Source organism: Salmo salar, chromosome ssa26 (genome assembly GCF_905237065.1).
Source record: "Salmo salar chromosome ssa26, Ssal_v3.1, whole genome shotgun sequence".
In the NCBI taxonomy this organism is placed as follows: domain Eukaryota; kingdom Metazoa; phylum Chordata; class Actinopteri; order Salmoniformes; family Salmonidae; genus Salmo; species Salmo salar.
The window spans coordinates 28,256,151-28,277,314 of record NC_059467.1 but is presented as its reverse complement, the minus strand read 5'-3'; the positions used below and the strand labels follow the sequence as shown (position 1 = coordinate 28,277,314).

At 44.9% G+C, this 21,164-nt stretch overlaps 1 protein-coding gene across 2 annotated transcripts in view; it reads right to left on the bottom strand.

The window, feature by feature from the left end:
* Window positions 1-2,884: 2,884 nt before the first annotated feature.
* The window catches only part of LOC106587577 (protein naked cuticle homolog 1), a 39,489-nt gene continuing 21,209 nt past the window's right edge, over window positions 2,885-21,164 (bottom strand). For both annotated transcript variants that reach the window (XM_045708140.1, XM_014176100.2), the window contains 7 exons: window positions 19,769-19,826; window positions 13,535-13,641; window positions 13,283-13,378; window positions 11,677-11,824; window positions 8,742-8,823; window positions 8,403-8,569; window positions 2,885-7,883 (listed from right to left, as the gene is read on the bottom strand). In XM_045708140.1, coding sequence (XP_045564096.1) covers window positions 7,345-7,883; window positions 8,403-8,569; window positions 8,742-8,823; window positions 11,677-11,824; window positions 13,283-13,378; window positions 13,535-13,641; window positions 19,769-19,826 — 1,197 coding nt within the window. In that variant the 3' untranslated portion in view covers window positions 2,885-7,344. The remainder of the gene's footprint in view (window positions 7,884-8,402; window positions 8,570-8,741; window positions 8,824-11,676; window positions 11,825-13,282; window positions 13,379-13,534; window positions 13,642-19,768; window positions 19,827-21,164) is intronic.

Below are 21,164 nucleotides of genomic sequence, written 5' to 3'. Positions count from 1 at the left end.
GCCTGGTTCCTCTCTAGGTTTCTTCCTAGGTTCTGGCCTTTCTAGGGAGTTTTCCTAGCCACAATGATTCTACACCTGCATTGCTTGCTGTTTGGGGTTTTAGGCTGGGTTTCTCTACAGCACTTTGTGACATCAGCTGATTTATGAATGGCTTTATAAATACATTTGATTGATTGATTGTCTAGTGTGAGGGATTATGGCAGGGGTAACGGTGTTGCAGTAGTCTAGTGAGGGATTATGGCAGGGGTAACGGTGTTGCAGTAGTCTAGTGAGGGGTTATGGCAGGGGTAACGGTGTTGCAGTAGTCTAGCGTGAGGGGTTATGGCAGGGGAAACGGTGTTGCAGTAGTCTAGTGTGAGGGGTTATGGCAGGGGTAACGGTGTTGCAGTGGTCTAGAGTGAGGGGTTATGGCAGGGGAAACGGTGTTGCCGTAGTCTAGTGTGAGGGGTTATGGCAGGGGAAACAGTGTTGCAGTAGTCTAGTGTGAGGGGTTATGGCGTGGGAAACGGTGTTTCAGTAGTCTAGTGAGGGGTTATGGCGTGGGAAACGGTGTTGCAGTAGTCTAGTGTGAGGGGTTATGGCAGGGGAAACGGTGTTGCAGTAGTTTAGTGTGAGGGGTTATGGCAGGGGAAACGGTGTTGCAGTAGTCTAGTGTGAGGGGTTATGGCGTGGGAAACGGTGTTGCAGTAGTCTAGTGTGAGGGGTTATGGCAGGGGTAACGGTGTTGCAGTAGTCTAGTGTGAGGGGTTATGGCAGGGGAAACGGTGTTGCAGTAGTTTAGTGTGAGGGGTTATGGCGTGGGAAATGGTGTTGCAGTAGTCTAGTGTGAGGGGTTATGGCAGGGGAAACGGTGTTGCAGTAGTTTAGTGTGAGGGGTTATGGCGTGGGAAATGGTGTTGCAGTAGTCTAGTGTGTGGTGTGGGAATAATGACAAGCGAACCTGGTGAGCTTTTTGTTCACATTGCCCTAAAAAGGGAACCGGACTATGGAATTCAAGTGAACCAAATGTGAGGGGTTTTAGTTCGGTTCGCTTCTGGGCTCTTTTGAGGGGTTTGAGTTCCTTTGGAGTGTTCACACTGCACAAGCAATTAAGCAAACTGCACTGAGTTCACAAAAATAAGTTATAGTTCACAAAAATATATTATAAAATATTTTTTTCCATTAATTTGTATTTTGACAAATTGCATCAGATCTTTTCTCCTCAGATTTTTTCTGAGCTAATCTGATTGTTCAAAATACCAATTAGTTAAAAAAACATTTGAATTGGGCTTCCTGTATAAACGCAGCCTTAGAGTAACCAGAGGTGTGTATATATGAATGAGTAATGATTTGACATTGTAGCTTTAAATATCCACTGTGTGATGGGAATGGAGCTCTTCCTCAGCTAAGTGAACAGAGCACCATCCTAACTGCCTTCTTTCCAATGTGTTCTCCCCATGTCTCTCAGGGGCCATCACAGAGTAATTGCTGTATTACAGTGGAGTTTGGGCTCATCTATAAATGACCAGGGCTCTATAATAACCCTCTGACCTGGGTTCATCTGAATGCTCACACACAGAGCACCAAACACACATACACACACACACACACACACACAGAGAGAGAGACAGAGACAGAGAGAGCGAGAAAGAGCCAAAGCAAGCAACTGAGGCAGATATTGATCTGAGGTCAGTCTAATTATTCCTGTGGTGATATCTCTCTGGTGCTCATCATGCTAAACCAACCTGCCTGCCCCACTCTGCTTTGCTCTGAGAGGATTAACAGGAGGCGACGCATACATTAGACGGCAAAAAGGAGAACAGAAATTCTGCAGAGCAGATACTTACAGACAGTACAGGGCAAATCAAACACCTTAGAAATTATAGCAGTGCAATTTCCAATTTCTGCGTTAGTAATTAACATAATACCAGTGAGTTCAAAAAGACATGTCAAAGCCAAACAAATCAAAGAATCCAAAGAATGACTTTGAAAGACTGATCTTAGATATTGCTGTGGTTTCTATACCCACTCCTAGCTAAGATATATCCATGTAGACCCTGCAGTGGGCTGGGAATACAATTGATGTACTAAAAATTAAATGAAGAAATGGAGCTTTGGAAATGGTTTGCTGTATCAGTGTCGGAGGGATAGATACTGTTTATCATGATGCCGACTTCTCCGGACACACAAACGTAGCTGATTTAAATGGGCTGTATTTGGCAGAGAATGGCAGGTCACGTTGCCGAGAGACACGTTGCCGTGGACACTCTGTGGTCGTCCCAATGAGAGATAAGAGCTTAAGCTGCATATCAAAGGGTGTGCATGTAGAGAGCGTGGCATGGCGGGCAGCTGTTGCCAGCCAGATTTGGGAGCCCACCGAGGCTTCATGGGGTGGGATCCTCCCCTCTCCCCTGCCCTCTGACGCTCTCATCCCCACATGTTCCCACATACAGCCACATCAAACAGGCAGGGGAGCCTAGTGGTTAGAGCGTTGGGCTAGTAACCGAAAGGTTGCAAGTTTGAATCCCCGAGCGGACAAGGTACAAATCTGTCGTTCTGCCCTTGAACAAGGCAGTTAACCCACTGTTCCTAGGCCGTCATTGAAAATAAGAATTTGTTCTTAACTGACTTGCCTAGTTAAATAAAGGTAAAATAAAAATACACGGCACATCGAAACACACACACAAGCGGATAAAACGACCTCCAATAAACCCAAACGTACTAACACTACAATGAGGAAACGTATGCATAAAAAACACCACAGACACAGAGGTCCAGCAGAAACAGATTCCAAGACACACAGATAGGCGACCTGTGGTGGTTTAGATCACACACACACTCCCTCCCTCACCCATATACAAATACGCACAGCACAAACCCACACAAAGAGGAGTCAGCAGACGTATTCTAGGGAACAGGTTCATACTTTAATGAAAGGGTATCTCCCTCGGCACAGTTCTGCTATCAAATAAATAAAGCAATTAATCAAAAACTGTCTATATAAACAAAGTAATGAAAAAGCCATTAGGGAAAAGAGAGAAAGGGTCTGGTCTGCTATTGAGGAACTGAACAGCAAGTGTTAGACATGTTTCATTTACAACAATCACCAAGAAGAAGTGAAGGAAGTGAGAGAAAGAGACAACTATCCTTCCCTGCTAGCACTGATTGGCACAGCGGATACAGTAGAGAAGTGACAAAATAGTAGGCAAGTGTGATAGCTTGGCAGAAATACTGTATATTCGCTCAGTCATTCAATTATTATAAATACGTTTATTCCTTCTACACGATACTGGTATAACCTTTCTGCAGTCCATATACTATTTACATTAGTTTAACATGTAGATACAGTAATTTTACAAAACATAATTTAGTGATGGAATACAGTGAGAACATTTAATTCAGTCTTGTCTGTAAATACCAAAACTGAATACATTTACAGATGAAGAAGATACAGTGGAGCATTCTGGAGCAGAACTTTAGGTGCCGGTGAAGCTGGAGTGTCCCTTTAAAGAGGCACAGTGCACTATTTTTGACCAGAGACCCTGGGCCCTGGTCAAAAGTTGTACATTATATAGGGAATAGGGCTCCATTTCAGACACACCATAGAGATATCTGTTCCAGTGCTGCCCCACTAATACCACAGTACTCTAGAGGCACATGGCACCATTCATCTAGTGCCTGTGGTGTTGGGGGGAGGGATTGTAAGTTTAACTGAGGATGAGAACCCAAGCAGATCCCTGCCTATTAGCCACAGTGTCTGTCTGAGGGGATCACTGCAGACACCTTCTCTCTCTCACACACACACACACACACACACACTCTACTGTTTAGCTGCGGTGTTGCAGTGGTGTGAACACTACAACATGAGTTATAGTGTTGAGATGGGCTCTGTCAGATGGGGTGCTGCCATGCTAGGCCAGACAGATGCTAGTGCCAAGCAGATCGCAGAGCGGCAGCGTTCCAGGGGGGAGAGGGGCTGTGGAATGGGGTGCAGCTGAGTTCCCCTTGGGGGTGGCTGAGGTGGGTGACTGTGTCCCGTGGTGAGGCCAGCTTGACTGGTGCCTCTGCTAATGGACAGTCTGCAGCTATGTGAGAGAAGGCAGCACTGGAACTCAGGACAAGACTGGAATGCACCAGATTCCCTCAACTGACCCAAAACACACACTAACGGAAACTTGTAGTAAAAGCTCTAAACCTATACATAACCCAGAGTGGAAAGTTGGCTTTGATGTCCACACACCTGGTGTGAGGTTCAACACACCTGTAGGGGAATTTGTGAACTCTTCACACCTGCTCACAACGCATAGCCAGTAGCGAGGTCTATTAGCTCATACTGACTACCAATGTTCCCTCTAAGATGCGCAAGAGAGCGGGCGTGCAGCTTCCCCAGGACTGCCATGCAGATGAAATATCAGTCCACACAGAGAAGCACAAACTTTCTAGAGTTTTCCCCATTATTTGACATGTTTCTGTTGACTGTAGGAATTGTGATCGAATCAATACAATATAAGCCACTTTCAATGCAACATACCAAAACAAACTATGCAAGAGATCTGTTGTAGGCAGAACGCATCAGAGTAGGATTTTATTGCATTGACAGGCACAACATAGGCTGTACTCTACATAGACCGGTGCACCATAACCAATCAGACCTGCAGTAGGCCTATATGCAAATAGACCATTGCCATATATGGATCTGTGCCATTCACTTTTGAACTGAACTACAGCATGAGTGGTGGTGAGTAGATGAGTTTGTTTTGAGATCAAAGCCAGAGCTACATGTAGCGACGTGTGTACATGTGTTCATATCTTTCGCTAGTTAGTCAGTTATTAGCCCAGTTATAGATCATTTGTAGTCAGCAATGGGGGAGTGATTGCTTCCTACAAGAGCACAAATCGTGTGCATTACTAGACATCTTTGAAAAGTCAGGTAAATTGCATATTTGTCTTAAAGGAGCAGTGTAGCCAATAGGCAGAGGGTAGCATATGTTGCCTGATTCTCTGTAATAATGGTATTGTGAATAACAATGCATTTTATTTTATAAAGTGGATTCTTGCATCAAACACAACATTGAGTCACCTTGTCTGAAGGCCAGATGGATGAACAGGTTAATCTCAAGCCCTGCATGTTTTTTTCAAAAGTTTCATGGAATGTAGGCCTACATTGAACACCACACACTGTCTGCTACTGTTGGCTGAATGATAGAACAGCTATTTCCATGTTGACATATTATGGGATGCATTGTCTCCATTGTTTTTGATGGTAGGCCAGTCTAGTAGGTCTACATTGTGAAATAGCCACAGTAGCCTACTTGACCACTGTTAAAACAAAGCGGTTACCGCCTCAATGTTCACATTAAACACACTTCGAATTTTCACAACGTTCAAGTTTGTGCTCAGCAGACCTGAAATTTGCTCAGTGATGAAAAACAATAGAGTGAACATTGCCGATTACAGTATTTTCCTCTTTACCCTGACCAGATGATACTCGGTCAGGAGCTCCTGGACTAGATGCAGGCATACCGTAGTGACCTGTCCTAAACAGTGGTGTAGGGTTCTGATGGTTCACCTAGGGTGGGAGAGGATCTGAGAGGTCCTGTGTGGTTGAAGCTGCCTGTCCGACAGCAGGCCTTCAGCAGGGTGAGTTATGGTCCTGGTGGAGCCTGTGGGCTGGGCCTGGTGTCACCTAGCACCAGAGGAATGAGACAGACAGCTGAGAGCCTCCACCCCGGCCCAGCCCGCCCAGCCAGCATCATAAACAGAGCCTTGTTGCCTGAGTGCTGGAGACACATGGCGTGATGGCGGCCTGGTGAAACGGGTGCAGACAGCTGGGGACAGGGGGATGCCTCATGAGGGGACAGCGGTTAGGGTCATGTGTTATGATCAGACCTGGAGGCTCATGGGACTGCTGTGGATTGTCAACCCTCACATACTTATGATTCAGCTAATGAGAAAGAGCCTTACTGTGAACTGCTAACCACAACGATTAGACAGACACTGTTCAGAAGGCAGAGATGTACTTGAGAAGGTGTACACTGACCATTTGTGTGAAAGAACTGTGTGTGGTGATATTAGAGGGAGAGAGTTGTATCTTTGATGGTCTAAATTGTATACATAGTGGTCTTTCGATAGTGTACATCAGGAAAATGGGGTTGAGTGAGAAACAAATGTAGATTGTTGATACAAAATGTCACATTATAAATAAATCTTATAATGTTGATAATATATGTACATACAATATGTAGGTAAAACATGTAGGAACATTTCAACACTACATTATTGCAGATTGTATCATCTTTAAAAAATAAAACAAAATGTAACTGAAAAATAGCATCTGATTAATAACAATAATACCAACAATTCCATTAATAACACTAGAGGTAGCAGCTGATTACAGTCTTCTATTCTCACTGACCATTTCAACATCGTTCTCTCAGGGAGGGTCCTGTATTGCATGTGAGATTCAGGAGCTGGATGATCTTGTCTTCATCATATCCAGCCAATGCCTGTCAGTCCTCTGTTCTGACAGCCCAAAGTGTCTCCAATGCAACTGCACCCACAAGTGCTTTTCAGTGGCGACAGGGGTGTCACAGCAGACAGGTAATACATGCACACAGACACCACACCACACACACACACGCGCAAATATTCATATAAACCAATGCACACATGCTCTCTCACACACACACACACACACACAGTATATTCATACACACAAATGTACACATTTTTCTCTTTCGCACGCACGCACTCTCTAACACAAACTCACTGGACACTGAGCATCATATATATTTTTTCTTTTTACATCAGTCTTTCCATCCAAACCAGCCCTTCACCTCTGATTCCCCTTCCCCAAAACGTAGAGGTCTGTGAGGATGGCAGTGCCAGTATGGCTTTGAAGTCAGCTAGTTTTTCAGAGTAGAGGGTTTCATGGAACCAGACAGAGGGATGAGAGTCCATACAGCCAAGTCTCTTTTCTCCTTCTGTTCCTCTCAGGCTCCCCTGTTACATCCCTCTGCCCTGTCCTGCTCCTGGTTCCTGGCACGCCTGAAGACCAAGACACTGTCCTGCTGCCTCACAGGGACTCTTCATGCCTGGACAACCCCATAATAACCCTCTTCACCCTGCACCTCCCGCTGTCTGTCCAACTCCTCTTGATGTCCCGTCCTCTTAGCCCACAGGGCCATGCAAGACCCAACTCCCCCTGACAGTGACACAGTTCTGGCTGTGCTGTTACTGTGCTGTGTGGGAGGGGCCTGTCTGTCTGTAGAGTCTACTGGCCTGGCAGCGGACCCAGGTTGAGGTGGGGCTGTGAGAAGGTGCTCAGGGGCCAGGGGCAGCAGGGCAGAGAGCTGGCTGGCTGGCTCAGGACTGGTAGAAATGGTGGTAGTGGTGGTGGTGTTCATGGTGGTGATGATGCTCGTGCCTCTGAACCATCTGGGCCAGCCCTCCTTCATAGAGGAGCACACTGGGTAGGACCCTCACCTGCTCCTTCTCCACCACAGACCCCACTGGAGCCCCCAGGGCCCGGTACTGCTGTTGGCCCTCCTTGGCCCTCTGCTTGTGCCTGCGGTAGGGGGCTGAGGACTGGTGAGGGGGGGCCTGGCTGGGTAGGGCCGGGGGAGGTGGGGCCCCTCTGCTCCTCATCACCCTGCCCGTGGTGGTCTGTGTGGGGTGCGTGCGGCTGTGGGTCTTGGGGGAGCGCAGAGCGTGTTTACCTGAGTCTTTACTCGGTCTTGGGGGACAAAGGGTGTCAGGGCCTGGGGCAGCGCTGCTCTCCATGGCCACCTGTGAGCGACGGTGGTGGGAGTAGGTGTGGCCATTCTCTGGTTCATGAGAGCGAGACCTGGTCTGGTTCGATGGTCGGGTCTGTGGCTCTGCTTTCACAGGCTCTGTGGTGGGGGCTGGAGAGGGGAGAAATACAGGTCAGGATAAATAACCCATGATGGGTAAATTGATACATCAATAACTTAATTGAAAGACTGAGAAGTTCATAACTCAAACGTTAAAATTACCAGTTCAATACTTTTGTAATACCTCTTTTCATTTTTTCTGCTTTCTTTTTTCACAGGACAAAGTGTATTTTTCTGCTTTGAACTAGAGGGGAAGTCACACTAAAAAAATAATCCCGTCAACACAGACATTTAAACAAAAGCAGCCCCATATTAAACAGAATTTAATTCACTTCATGAGGCCTGGCCCCTGAAGACATATCGTATTGTGCCCTGGTGCGTCCAGATGTTTTACTGGCCAGACCTGCCTGCCTGTCTCCCTCCAAGCAGGTGCTGGGGTAATGAAGGCCTCTCTCTATCTGGACACAGCTTCAAAGTACCGCGGTGCTGTGATCGGTCAGTGCCTCTAGTCTCCACCCCAAGCCCTAGCCTCCCCATCCCTCTGGCTTTCTACGCCCCGGACCAGCTCACCTGCTCCAAAGCGGGATGTGTAATTCTCGATGCCGGCCAGATCTAGGTAGTGGTTCCTGCGCTCCAGGTTCTCATCCACACAGTGGCGCTGGCAGCCCCGACTCTGACCCTGACCCTGCTGGGTCAGAACCTGGTGCTGGATAGTGTGGTGGTCACTGTGATGGCGCCTGGAGGGGAGAGAGATGCGACTTTACAACAGCTTGAAGCAGTTTTTTAGCTCTCTAAGACGCATTCTAAAACATACATTCTGCCGGTGTCAAAATAAAGATTGTTATTAGTGTCAAATATGTACATTATTGTCTTGTAAAACCTTGATGCAGGCTGTAGAACATATGTTACCTGAGGAGGGCTCGAGACTTCTTCTCTGCACTTTTAAGGTCTTCAATGCACTTGTCAGTCTTGGTTCTGGGGTGGGGCATGTCTGTGAGAGAGCAGGACATTATCAAAAAGAGCAGCCACACACACACATTTCTCTCAGAAGAAAGAAACCTTTGTTCACTGCCTTTTACTTTGAAGATCTATAAAAGAGAAAAAAACAACAATGCTTCATTTATTTACTCCAGGCCTCATATAAGAGAAAGAAATACCAGTCAAAAGTTTGGAAACAGCTATTCATTCCAGGGTTTTTCTTTATTTGTACCATTTTCTACATTGTAGAATAATAGTGAAGACATTAAAACTATGAAATAACACATATGGAATCATGTAGTAACCAAAAAAAGTGTTACACAAATCTAAATATATGATTTGTATATGATTTGTATTTCATATACCTTTTGACTATTGGATGTTCTTTAGTATTGCCAGTGTAACAGTATAGCTTCCGTCCCTCTCCTCGCTCCTACCTGGGCTCGAACCAGGAACACATCGACAACAGCCACCCTCGAAGCAGCGTTACCCATGCAGAGCAAGGGGAACAACTACTCCAAGTCTCAGAGCGAGTGACGTTTGAAACGCTATTAGCGCGCACCCCGCTAACTAGCTAGCCATTTCACATCAGTTAAACCAGCCTAATCTCGGGAGTTGATAGGCTTGAAGTCATAAACAGCGCAATGCTTGAAGCATTGCGAAGAGCTGCTGGCAAAACGCACGAAAGTGCTGTTTGAATGAATGCTTACGAGCCTGCTGGTGCCTACCACCGTTCAGTCAGACTGCTCTATCAAATAATATTTTTTACATTTTTTATTTTTTTTTACATTTTAGTCATTTAGCAGACGCTCTTATCCAGAGCGACTTACAGTAGTGAATGCATACATTTCATAAATTTTTTCCCGTACTGGTCCCCCGTGGGAATCGAACCCACAACCGTGGCGTGCAAACACCATGCTCTACCAACTGAGCCACACGGGACACAAATAATAGACTTAATTATAATATAATAAAACAAAGAAATACGAGTGCTGGTCATTAATATGGTCGAATCCGGAAACTATCATCTCGAAAACAAAACGTTTATTCTTTCACTGAAATACGGAACCGTTCCGTATTTTATCTAACGGGTGGCATCCCTAAGTCTAAATATTCCTGTTACATTGCACAACTTTCAATGTTATGTCATAATTACGTAAAATTCTGGCAAATTAGTTCACAACGAGCCAGGCGGCCCAAACTGTTGCATATACCCTGACTCTGCGTGCAATGAACGCAAGAGATGCCACAATTTCACCTGGTTAATAGTACCTGCTAACTTGGATTTCTTTTAGCTAAATATGCAGGTTTAAAAATATATACTTCTGTGTATTGATATTAAGAAAGGCATTGATGTTTATGGTTCGGTACAGTCGTGCAACGATAGTGCTTTTTTCGCAAATGCACTTTTGTTAAATCATCCCCCGTTTGGCGAAGTTGGCCGTCTTTGTTAGGAAGAAATAGTCTTCAGACAGTTCGCAACGAGCCAGGCGGCCCAAACTGCTGCATATACCCTGACTCTGTTGCAAGAGGTGACACATTTTCCCTAGTTAAAAGTATTTCATGTTAGCAGGCAATATTAACTAAATATGCAGGTTTAAAAATATATACTTGTGTATTGATTTTAAGAAAGACATTGATGTTTATGGTTAGGTACACGTTGGAGCAATGACAGTCCTTTTTCGCGAATGTGCACCGCATCAATTATATGCAACGCAGGACAGGCTAGATAAACTAGTAATATCATCAACCATGTGTAGTTAACTAGTGATTATGATTGATTGATTGTTTTTTTTATAAGATAAGTTTAATGCTAGCTAGCAACTTACCTTGGCTTCTTACTGCATTCGCGTAATAGGCAGGTTCCTCGTGGAGTGCAATGTAAAGCAGGTGGTTAGAGCGTTGGACTAGTTAACCGCAAGGTTGCAAGATTGAATCCCCGAGCTGACAAGGTAAAAATCTGTCGTTCTGCCCCTGAACAAGGCAGTTAACCCACCTTTCCTAGGCAGTCATTGAAAATAAGAATGTGTTCTCAACTGACTTGCCTAGTTAAATAAAGGTGTAAACCTTTTTTTTTTTTTTTTTTCAAATAATAATCGGCCAAATCGGTGTCCATACCAATTTACGATTGTTATGAAATCTTGAAATCGGCCCTAATTAATTGGCCATTCCGATGAGTCGGTCGACCTCTAGTACTGTATATATAATCCAGAGTTTATTAATGAAGTGAGATATGTTGTGGTTTGAAATTAGCATGAAGACAGCCAGCTAATGGTTTGTTTTCAAAGCCTGCTTCTTTTGAATCGCTTGACATTATAAATAGCCCCAACAACAGGAAGTAAACAAACAGGGCATCATATTTTGTAGCAATTTTTTATTTATTCTCAATACTTGTTTACCAAGTCGTCAGTTAGAAAAGTTACATTGAATGTAGCTATATTTTACCGACAGCTCTGAGAAGTGGGGGGGTGAGGGAGAAGAAGAAACACTTTGGAGAAAAATAAAATGGTTGTGGTTATCAAAAGGGGTTGGTGCATCTCTTAAGGTTTCTTTCACAGTATTTGAAGGCACTGGGGGGTTCTCAGCTCTGTCACTACTCCCATCATTAAAAATGAACCCCATTGTGCCGGAGAGATGGAGAGACAGGCAGAGAGTGAGAGAGAGAGGGAGAGAGAGGAGTCTGACATGCCTGAAGCAGGTGCCTTTCTGCATGACAACAAACAAGACTCTGGATGTGCTGACAGCAGAACAGTCAAGTAGGGGAGCCCAAAGAACACCGCTCGCTCTCCTCCCCCTTCTGGTCCCCTGTCTGCCCCATCCTCCCTCCCTCCCCAGCCCTGTGATCCTCCCCCAGCCTGGTGGTTACCTGCGGTGCCCTGTGTGCAGCTCTGCCAGCGCTGGCTGGAGTCGGGGGCCACGGAGAGCTTGACCCGCAGTGTCTTGCTGCTGCTGGGGGAATGGTTGACCGACGTGTCCACCACCTCATAGATGGTGTGGAGCAGGCTGGTGATGTCCTGGGGGGGGGGAGAGCGAGAGATGGTCTGAGTTAGTGCACAGCCGACAACTCAGTTACTGTAGTCTGTCTAGCATGTTACAGGCAAACAGGAGAGATGACGAGAAGAACATGCAGAGTTGTCAGTTGTTTTATTTCAGTGTTCTCCCTGTAAAGTGATCAGGCAGGGAGTACAAAGAGGGAGTACAAAGATGGGATAAATGCATGACAAGATATGTCTGGGAGGTGGGAGGAGAAGTGCTAAAAGATGAACTGATGCACAACCCACTATAGCAGCTCTGCTCTTAATAGATAGAGCCTTCATTACCCTTTCTCTCTGTAGGCTTTTTATGGTGGTTAGTGTAACTTTGGCAGTGGTTCAATTAAGAGCTTTTAAAAGTAGTATCTCCCTCTCCGTAGCTCTCTCTTTCTCGCTCTTTGAAAGAGTTGAGTAGCTGAGGGCCATAGCACAGACCTTTGCCTCAGGGCTAAGAGTCAGACAGAATAAGAAAGAGAGAAAATAAGAGGGAAAATCCTGTAGGAGAGACAGAAAGGCTGAATAACATCCACACAAAGTCAGTGAGCATAGAGCAGACATCTGAAATCTGCACTCGCTTAAGTCTTTAAAAGCCTGTTTAGGAAGAGAGCAACATGAACATCCACAGATGGATCAAAAACATAGTATGTTTAATTATACATATTTCAAGTCTTGTTAGCATTTCCCTCTGAAGGTAATTACTGCATTTCTACTAATGTTCCCTGGACTGCCACTGCCAAGAAAAGGGGCTTACAAAACCACTCAGAAATTAGAACCTCTTTGGGCCTGTTAGCCTAGCTTCTGCTCTCGCTCCTCTAAAACATCCAAATGCCTGCATTCCTATTGCCTTGCCCCTCTCTGAATGCAACATAAAGGCCTATTATGAGCTCTATGGGGACTGGCTCCAGATACCGTTTCAAACGCTAAGACATTAAAAAAAAGCCTCCTATGTCATTTTTAGTTTCCATTTTTTCATACGTCTCAAGAAATAAGAAACGGAGCTGGAGAAGAAAGCCATTTCCTTCTTCTTTTTGTGTGAGCTGCCGCCTGCCGTCTCATGTGCCGCGGGGCCATGGGCGATGCCAAAGAAACTGGAGATCCAACCATCCCACCACACAGAGGACGGCTTCAGTCTCTTCACACCGTTTCAACTCAGCTCTCCAAAAATACAGGCCTCTCTGACGGCACTGCTCAGATCTTTACAATGCAGCAGCCAGCCACTGGGTATCTATCGCTGGGAAGGAAAAAGTCTCTTTGGTTCCTAGTGGCTGTATTATTGAAGTGGATGAATGTAACTTCATCTGGTTGTGTCTAACTTAGTCTATGTATGTGCATGTGTGTATTAGTTTGAAAGAGGAAAAGATCATGAGCGGGTAAAAAAAAGGAAAGTGCCCTGTTATGCGTTAGAGTATGTTTAAATATAAAATGTGTTTGAACCATTACCTCTCTGGTGACCTTGCCATTGTTGTCAAAATCATACAGCGTGAACGTCCACTCCTGTCTGTTGTCTTCCTCTACAGAGACGGCACACTCAAGCTCCTGAAACGAATCGCATTGCAATATAAGTATCAATACATTCACGACTGTGTGTGCATGCAAGTGTGCCTCCTTCCATCCATAAAAGAGTATTATATTGTCGCTCTAGTTTTTCCCAGAAGCACTAATAAATGGTCCACGTTGGTACTTCACACTCACTTCAAACTGGAGCTGTTTCTGTGTCCCTGTGGGCGCCTGGCTCCCTCTCCCCTGCATCTTCTCCTCCACACAGCAACTGTCCACCGTCTTCTCCGGGGGCAGAGCCACTGTAAGAACACACACGCAACCAAATGATCAAATACAAGTTTACTGGTCACGTACACAGTTTAGCAGATCTTGTAGCAGGTGCAGCAAAATGCTAATATTACTAGCTCCTAACATTAGTGCTGTGCACTAATGTCAAATAAAATGTAAGGAAAGAAAATACAAAAAAATAAAAATCAACAACGGCGGGACAAATCTGATTAACAACCCAAATAGCACTGTAGCAGTAATCAAATACAAACTATATGTACGTACACCGGGAGAATGTACACAAGATCAACTAAGAATGATATGTACAGCAGTAAATATATTACAGTAAGCTACGTGAAGAATCCAGTGTATAAATAAGCATAACACACAGACACAAAATACTTCGGGGCTTGGATGCAAATCATTGCCATGGGAAAGTGCTAACATAGCCCCAGGAATGGGTGAGGAGGTGGATGAATAGAACATGGAACTGAACAGACATAACACACCCTACATGCCAAGAACAGGACATGATGCTACTGTATAATGTGGCTTAAGATATTACATTCTAAAGTGGGAACATCATCTGATCTGAACATCAAAGAACCCCATGGGAGCCCTGCCTCGGTCTCTGTGCCCACTGTAGCTGAGCTCATAATGCTGGATGTTTCACTGAGTATTATAGCTTCCAGACATATAGCCCAGACAGACAGCGTCCATAGGGAGGCCTCACCTTGTCTGTCACACACACATCCTATTCCACCGCTACGCACATCATCAACAGTAGGCCCCAACTACAGTATGAAACCCTTATAGTGCATGTCAGCCCACCAACATCTCCTACTGTAACATGTCACAGTCCTTTCATATCCTCTCATCATAATCCAATTAAAACCTCTGAGATGTTTCAGACTGGGTACTACAAATGAAAAAAAGAGACTGATAGGCCATGGGCTGAGGCCATGAATACACAGAGTCACTCCATGGGTCCAAGTAGTGCACTATTTACGGAATAGGGTGCCATTTCATTGGGACGCAGTTGGTGGCCATTTGGTTTTGCTTGTGCTCCTGCCCAACCAATCAGGAGATGGCTGGGTTACTGCACATGCATGCACATGCACACGCACACAGCTCAGCTCCCCCCCAACCCCCTCCCCCCTGTTGCACTTTGAAGTTCCATTCTCAAACCTTTTGGCCGAGGATCAGACCAGCCGGCTGTAAAACAGAATCACTAATTAATTAAGCCAAGTCAAATCTGAAACAGCGTTTGTTGTGGTCGCCAAAGGAGCAGACAGACAGACACAACAGCCTCGTTCTATTTCCTCCGTATCCAAGCAGATCAAAGAGAGAGGAACATGACTGTCCGTCTCCCGTCCCCTCGGCTGCAGGCACAATGAAAGGCAGCGTCCTGGGGAGCAAAAACTTTTTGGAGGAAAAAATAACCCTGTCTTTTGATCATCACAGATGCTCAAAAGGTACCATTGTGCCATGCGAGGGGGAAAATCTGTTGGGTAACAAGCCCAATGTGGAGATGGTGAGGCTTACCTCCAGGCTAATGAAAAGGCCCAGAGGAATACGTCCCAGAGGGCACCCTATTCCCTATGTAGACATAATCTGCTATCTCCCTCTCAGACTCTGCCCCCTCATCACTGAAATATGAGTGGAACTCTTTATGAGTGGAACTAAATGCTGGTGATCTGAAGGGAGGGGGAGGAGGGACTGGCACTCTCACTATGCCAACACGCCTGATCCAACAGCCCTGCCATCACACACACACACGACCGCTGTCCCACACGACCGCTGTCACACACTCTCAGCTTTCACCTCCGTGTGGTTGGTCTGAGAGTCAAGCAAGTGTGACCAGACACGGAGATACAGGTTTTTTTACAGATGATTGGGACTTCTAAGCCTCACTTAACCTGTTAGGGCTAGGGGGCAGTATTGACACGGCTGGATAAAAAACATGCCCGATTTAATCTGGTTACCACTCCTACCCAGTAACTAGAATATGCATATACTTATTACATATGGATAGAAAACACCCTAAAGTTTCTAAAACTGTTTGAATGGTGTCTGAGTATAACAGAACTCAAATGGCAGGTCAAAACCTGAGAGATTCCTTTACAGGAAGTGGCCTGTCTGACCATTTCTTGAACTTCTTTTCCATCTCTATCTTTTACTAAGGATCTCTGCTCTAACGTGACACTTCCCACGTCGTCCATAGGCGCTCAGAGCCCGGGAAAAAACAGAATGTCGTCATTCCAGCCCCAGGCTGAAACACATTATCGCCTTTCTCAAGTGGCCGATCAAGGGACTCTGGGCTTATGCGCGTGACCCGACCGCCCCCGCCTTTGTGATTTTTTCCTCTGTTTGCCGAAAAGGAGATTCCCTGTCGGAATATTATCGCTTTTCTACGAGAAAAATGGCGTAAAAATTTATTTTAAACAGCGGTTGACCTGCTTCGAAGTACGGTAATGGAATATTTAGAATTTTATTGTCACGAATTGCGCCATGCGCGCGACACTTCTTTACCATTTTGGATAGTGTCTGGAACGCACGAACAAAACGCCGCTATTCGGATATAACGATGGATTATTTTGGACCAAACCAACATTTGTTATTGAAGTAGCAGTCCTGGGTGTGCATTCTGACGAAGACAACAAAAGGTAATCAAACTTTTATAATAGTAAATATGATTATGGTGAGTGCTAAACTTGCCGGGTGTCTAAATAGCGAGCCCGTGATGTCTGGGCTATGTACTTAGAATATTGCAAAATGTGCTTTCACCAAAAAGCTATTTTAAAATCGGACATATCGAGTGCATAGAGGAGGTCTGTATCTATAATTCTTAAAATAATTGTTATGCTTTTTGTGAACGTTTATCGTGAGTAATTTAGTAAAATGTTAGCGAATTCCCCAGAAGTTTGCGGGGGGTATGCTAGTTCTGAACGTCACATGCTAATGTAAAAAGCTGGTTTTTGATATAAATATGAACTTGATTGAACAAAACATGCATGTATTGTATCATCAAAGGTGAGTGCTGCATTTAGCTGTCTTCTGGGTTTTGGTGACATTATATGCTGGCTTGAAAAATGGGTGTCTGATTATTTCTGGCTTGGTACTCTGCTGACATAATCTAATGTTTTGCTTTCGTTGTAAAGCCTTTTTGAAATCGGACAGTGTGGTTAGATTAACGAGAGTCTTGTCTTTAAATAGCTGTAAAATAGTCATATGTTTGAGAAATTGAAGTAATAGGATTTTTAAGGTTTTGAAAATCGCGCCACAGGCTGCAAGTGGCTGTTACGTAGGTGGGACGCAAGCGTCCCACCTAGCCCATAGAGGTTAATGGCCTTATGAAAACTACATTTGAAAAGTCACGGAGGATGTAACTGCAAGATCCAAAGAGTCAAAACACACTACCATCTTGGATCCCTTTTGCTTCATCCCTCTTTGCAATTTTGCCAGCAAGTTATTTTTTAATCCTCACAAACTTTGAAAATGCTTACTGAAGCCCTGAGGAAAGACAAGCTTTTATATGTGCTTTGGTCTAATGATCATCTGTAACCTCTCTCTGGCTCTCTATGTCTGTCCCTTTCCCCTTCAACAAACCACTTTCATTCCTGGGTTATAAAGAATCAAAAAGCCGGAATGCTCCAATACGGCTTTCATTCAAGTTTAAATGTGATTTAAGAAATCTGTTAGTGACCCCCAGGTCTAAAGAAGAATTGCACCAAACGGTAATCAAGAACTACTTTGATAATAAGTTGTCTCTCATAAGTTCTGCCTGAAACGTACCACAAATAGTACTTACAGAGTCTGTAAGAGAACCATGGTGTGTCTACTCTTCTGAGAATGAGGGGAAGAGAAAGGAAGCAAGATGGCTCCTAAGCAGACACAGGGAGGGATTTTGACATGAACACGGTGTGGTGTGAATGGTCATTTAACGTTACCATAATTACAGTGGGGCAAAAAAGTATTTAGTCAGCCACCAATTGTGCAAGTTCTCCCACTTAAAAAGATGAGAGGCCTGTAATTTTCATCATAGGTACACTTCAACTATGACAGACAAAATGAGAAAAAAAAATCCTTAAAATCACATTGTAGGATTTTTAATGAATTTATTTGCAAATTATGGTGGAAAATAAGTATTTGGTCAATAACAAAAGTTTCTCAATACTTTGTTATATACCCTTTGTTGGCAATGACACAGGTCAAACGTTTTCTGTAAGTCTTCACAAGGTTTTCACACACTGTTGCTGGTATTTTGGCCCATTCCTCCATGCAGATCTCCTCTAGAGCAGTGATGTTTTGGGGCTGTCGCTGGGCAACACGGACTTTCAACTCCCTCCAAAGATTTTCTATGGGGTTGAGATCTGGAGACTGGCTAGGCCACTCCAGGACCTTGAAATGCTTCTTACGAAGCCACTCCTTCGTTGCCCGGGCGGTGTGTTTGGGATCATTGTCATGCTGAAAGACCCAGCCACGTTTCATCTTCAATGCCCTTGCTGATGGAAGGAGGTTTTCACTCAAAATCTCACGATACATGGCCCCATTCATTCTTTCCTTTACACGGATCAGTCGTCCTGGTCCCTTTGCAGAAAAACAGCCCCAAAGCATGATGTTTCCACCCCCATGCTTCACAGTAGGTATGGTGTTCTTTGGATGCAACTCAGCATTCTTTGTCCTCCAAACACGACGAGGTGAGTTTTTACCAAAAAGTTATATTTTGGTTTCATCTGACCATATGACATTCTCCCAATCCTCTTCTGGATCAATCGAATGCTCTCTAGCAAACTTCAGACGGGCCTGGACATGTACTGGCTGCAGAATTTGAGTCCCTGGCGGCGTAGTGTGTTACTGATGGTAGGCTTTGTTACTTTTGTCCCAGCTCTCTGCAGGTCATTCACTAGGTCCCCCCGTGTGGTTCTGGGATTTTTGCTCACCGTTCTTGTGATCATTTTGACCCCACGGGGTGAGATCTTGCATGGAGCCCCAGATCGAGGGAGATTATCAGTGGTCTTGTATGTCTTCCATTTCCTAATAATTGCTCCCACAGTTGATTTCTTCAAACCAAGCTGCTTACCTATTGCAGATTCAGTCTTCCCAGCCTGGTGCAGGTCAACAATTTTGTTTCTGGTGTCCTTTGACAGCTCTTTGGTCTTGGCCATAGTGGAGTTTGGAATGTGACTGTTTGAGGTTGTGGACAGGTGTCTTTTATACTGATAACGAGTTCAAACAGGTGCCATTAATACAGGTAACGAGTGGAGGACAGAGGAGCCTCTTAAAGAAGTTACAGGTCTGTGAGAGCCAGAAATCTTGCTTGTTTGTAGGTGACCAAATACTTATTTTCCACCATAATTTGCAAATAAATTCATTAAAAGTCCTACAATGTGATTTTCTGGAATTTTTTTTCTCATTTTGTCTGTCATAGTTGACGTGTACCTATGATGAAAATTACAGGCCTCTCTCATCTTTTTAAGTGGGAGAACTTGCACAACTGGTGGCTGACTAAATACTTTTTTGCCCCACTGTACATGTTCTATAATAGGTTGTATATATAGTGCTTTTCACCAGGGCTTAAGTTACTTGTATGTGGAGATTTTTATTTTACCTAACTAGGCAAGTCAGTTAAGAACAAATTCTTATTTTCAATGGCGGCCTATGAACAGTGGGTTAGCTGCCTTGTTCAGGGGCAGAACGACCAATTTTTACCTTGTCAGCTCGGGGATTCGATATTGCAACGTTATGAGGACCAAAGCATACCTGGCCCACCCCTTAAAATAAACCAGCCTAGTTCAACTCAACAACAAAACTAGCCAGCCGAGACACCCTGACCCACATATCTGGGCTGGTCCTATCCCAGTCTCCCCTGCTGCCAGTTAGGTAGCACAACAGAGCTCTGGTGCTCTTTTCCAGCTCAGTTCAGATGAAGGGGGAGGCCTTCCACCCTGATTCCTTAATCCAGGATCACACCACACAGGGGCAAAACAGAATAGATGGAGGTGGATTGCAAAGCACAGAGGGGGAGGGGAGGGCCAGGTGAGAGAAAGGGGGAGGAAAGGAGAAGGTAGGTAAAGGGGGAGAGAGGGACTGGGGGAGGGGTTCCATACATCCATCTCATCAGCACATTTGAGGAGCTTAGTGGGGGGGGGGTCCTACCTTCTAAACGGTAATGTTCATCACTGATCCCCTCTGCACACGCCTTGTCCAACAAATCCTGGAGAAAGAGAAACAGAGACATTTATTTTAGTGTATTTGTCACGGACCATGCACAACAAATATATATTCCACCAGATTTAGCTACAGAGTTTATTTCCATGTTTGTAGAGAGGAAGAGTGGAGAGGAAGTAGGGAGGAAGAGTATAATCACCATATAAACAAAGTATTCTAGATAGACACTGGAGATCTACATTAGAGCCGCCAATACATACTGGCATGGCTAAATCCAAATGACAGTATTCAGCTCTATATAATTTAGAGCTTGTTTGACAACAGTGAGATGAAGCTGAGCAGAACCAGAAAGTTAGAGAAGACAGTACTGTGATTGAAGAATCTAAACAGAGTGAGCGTACGACTGACTGCCACACAGTACTGGAGTTGGTCAAAGAACGGCCTCAATCACTGGTCACAATCACACTCTTCCTGTGGGGAATTGTGGGTTGTCTGTGAGGTTATTTCCGTGACGGGGTCTATCGTCATTGGGGGTAGCGATACGCTGGTGGGATTCAGTCCACCCGACCCGAGCCCCTCTCCTCTCCTGGCAGCTGTGTCTGTGAGTGCATACCAATGGGACTGCGTGATATGTTAGCACAGGGCTTCACCATGGAAAATGCCAACTCAGGTGTCTCTGTGGCATTACAGTCATCTGGCCCAATAACCATTACACACACACACACCCCTGATCTGAGAGTTCTCGTTCGGCACACACACCCCTGATCTGAGAGTTCTCGTTCGCACACACATCAGAAAAAGCTCTCTCTGGCATTGACATATATACTACTGAAAACACTCTCATACCATAAGCCTACACAGATATAAACCCAGAGACATACTAACTACATGATAAACACAGCAATCAAATCAAAAACACCTGAGCTGCTTGATCTACTCTATGTGGAGCTACTAGCTCTCTGTGTCGATCTCTCCCCCTCTCTCTGTGTAGATCGCTCCCCCTCTCTCTGTGTAGATCGCTCCCCCTCTCTCTGTATCGCTCTCTCAGTGCATTTCTCCCCTCTCCTCTCTGTGTTAAAGAGGGGGATTTATGAGTGAGAACGTGTAGGAGAGATTTGGGTTTAATCCAGTAGAGAGGTAGAGTTCAGCTGGTGTGATCCTAGCCCAGTCAGCCTAGTAGAGCAGCTCTGTAGTGTACCCAGTGGGGTGGCCCCTCAGGAGGAGTATACACCACATCACTGACTGACTGACTGACTGACTGACTAACTAACTAACTATAGTGCACTAAATATGGAGTAGGGTGCCATTTGGGACACAGCTTGACTGATGCTGTCTGAATCATTAAAACCTCCTCAGGATGTAGCCAGGTTCCTCTCTTTCCCTC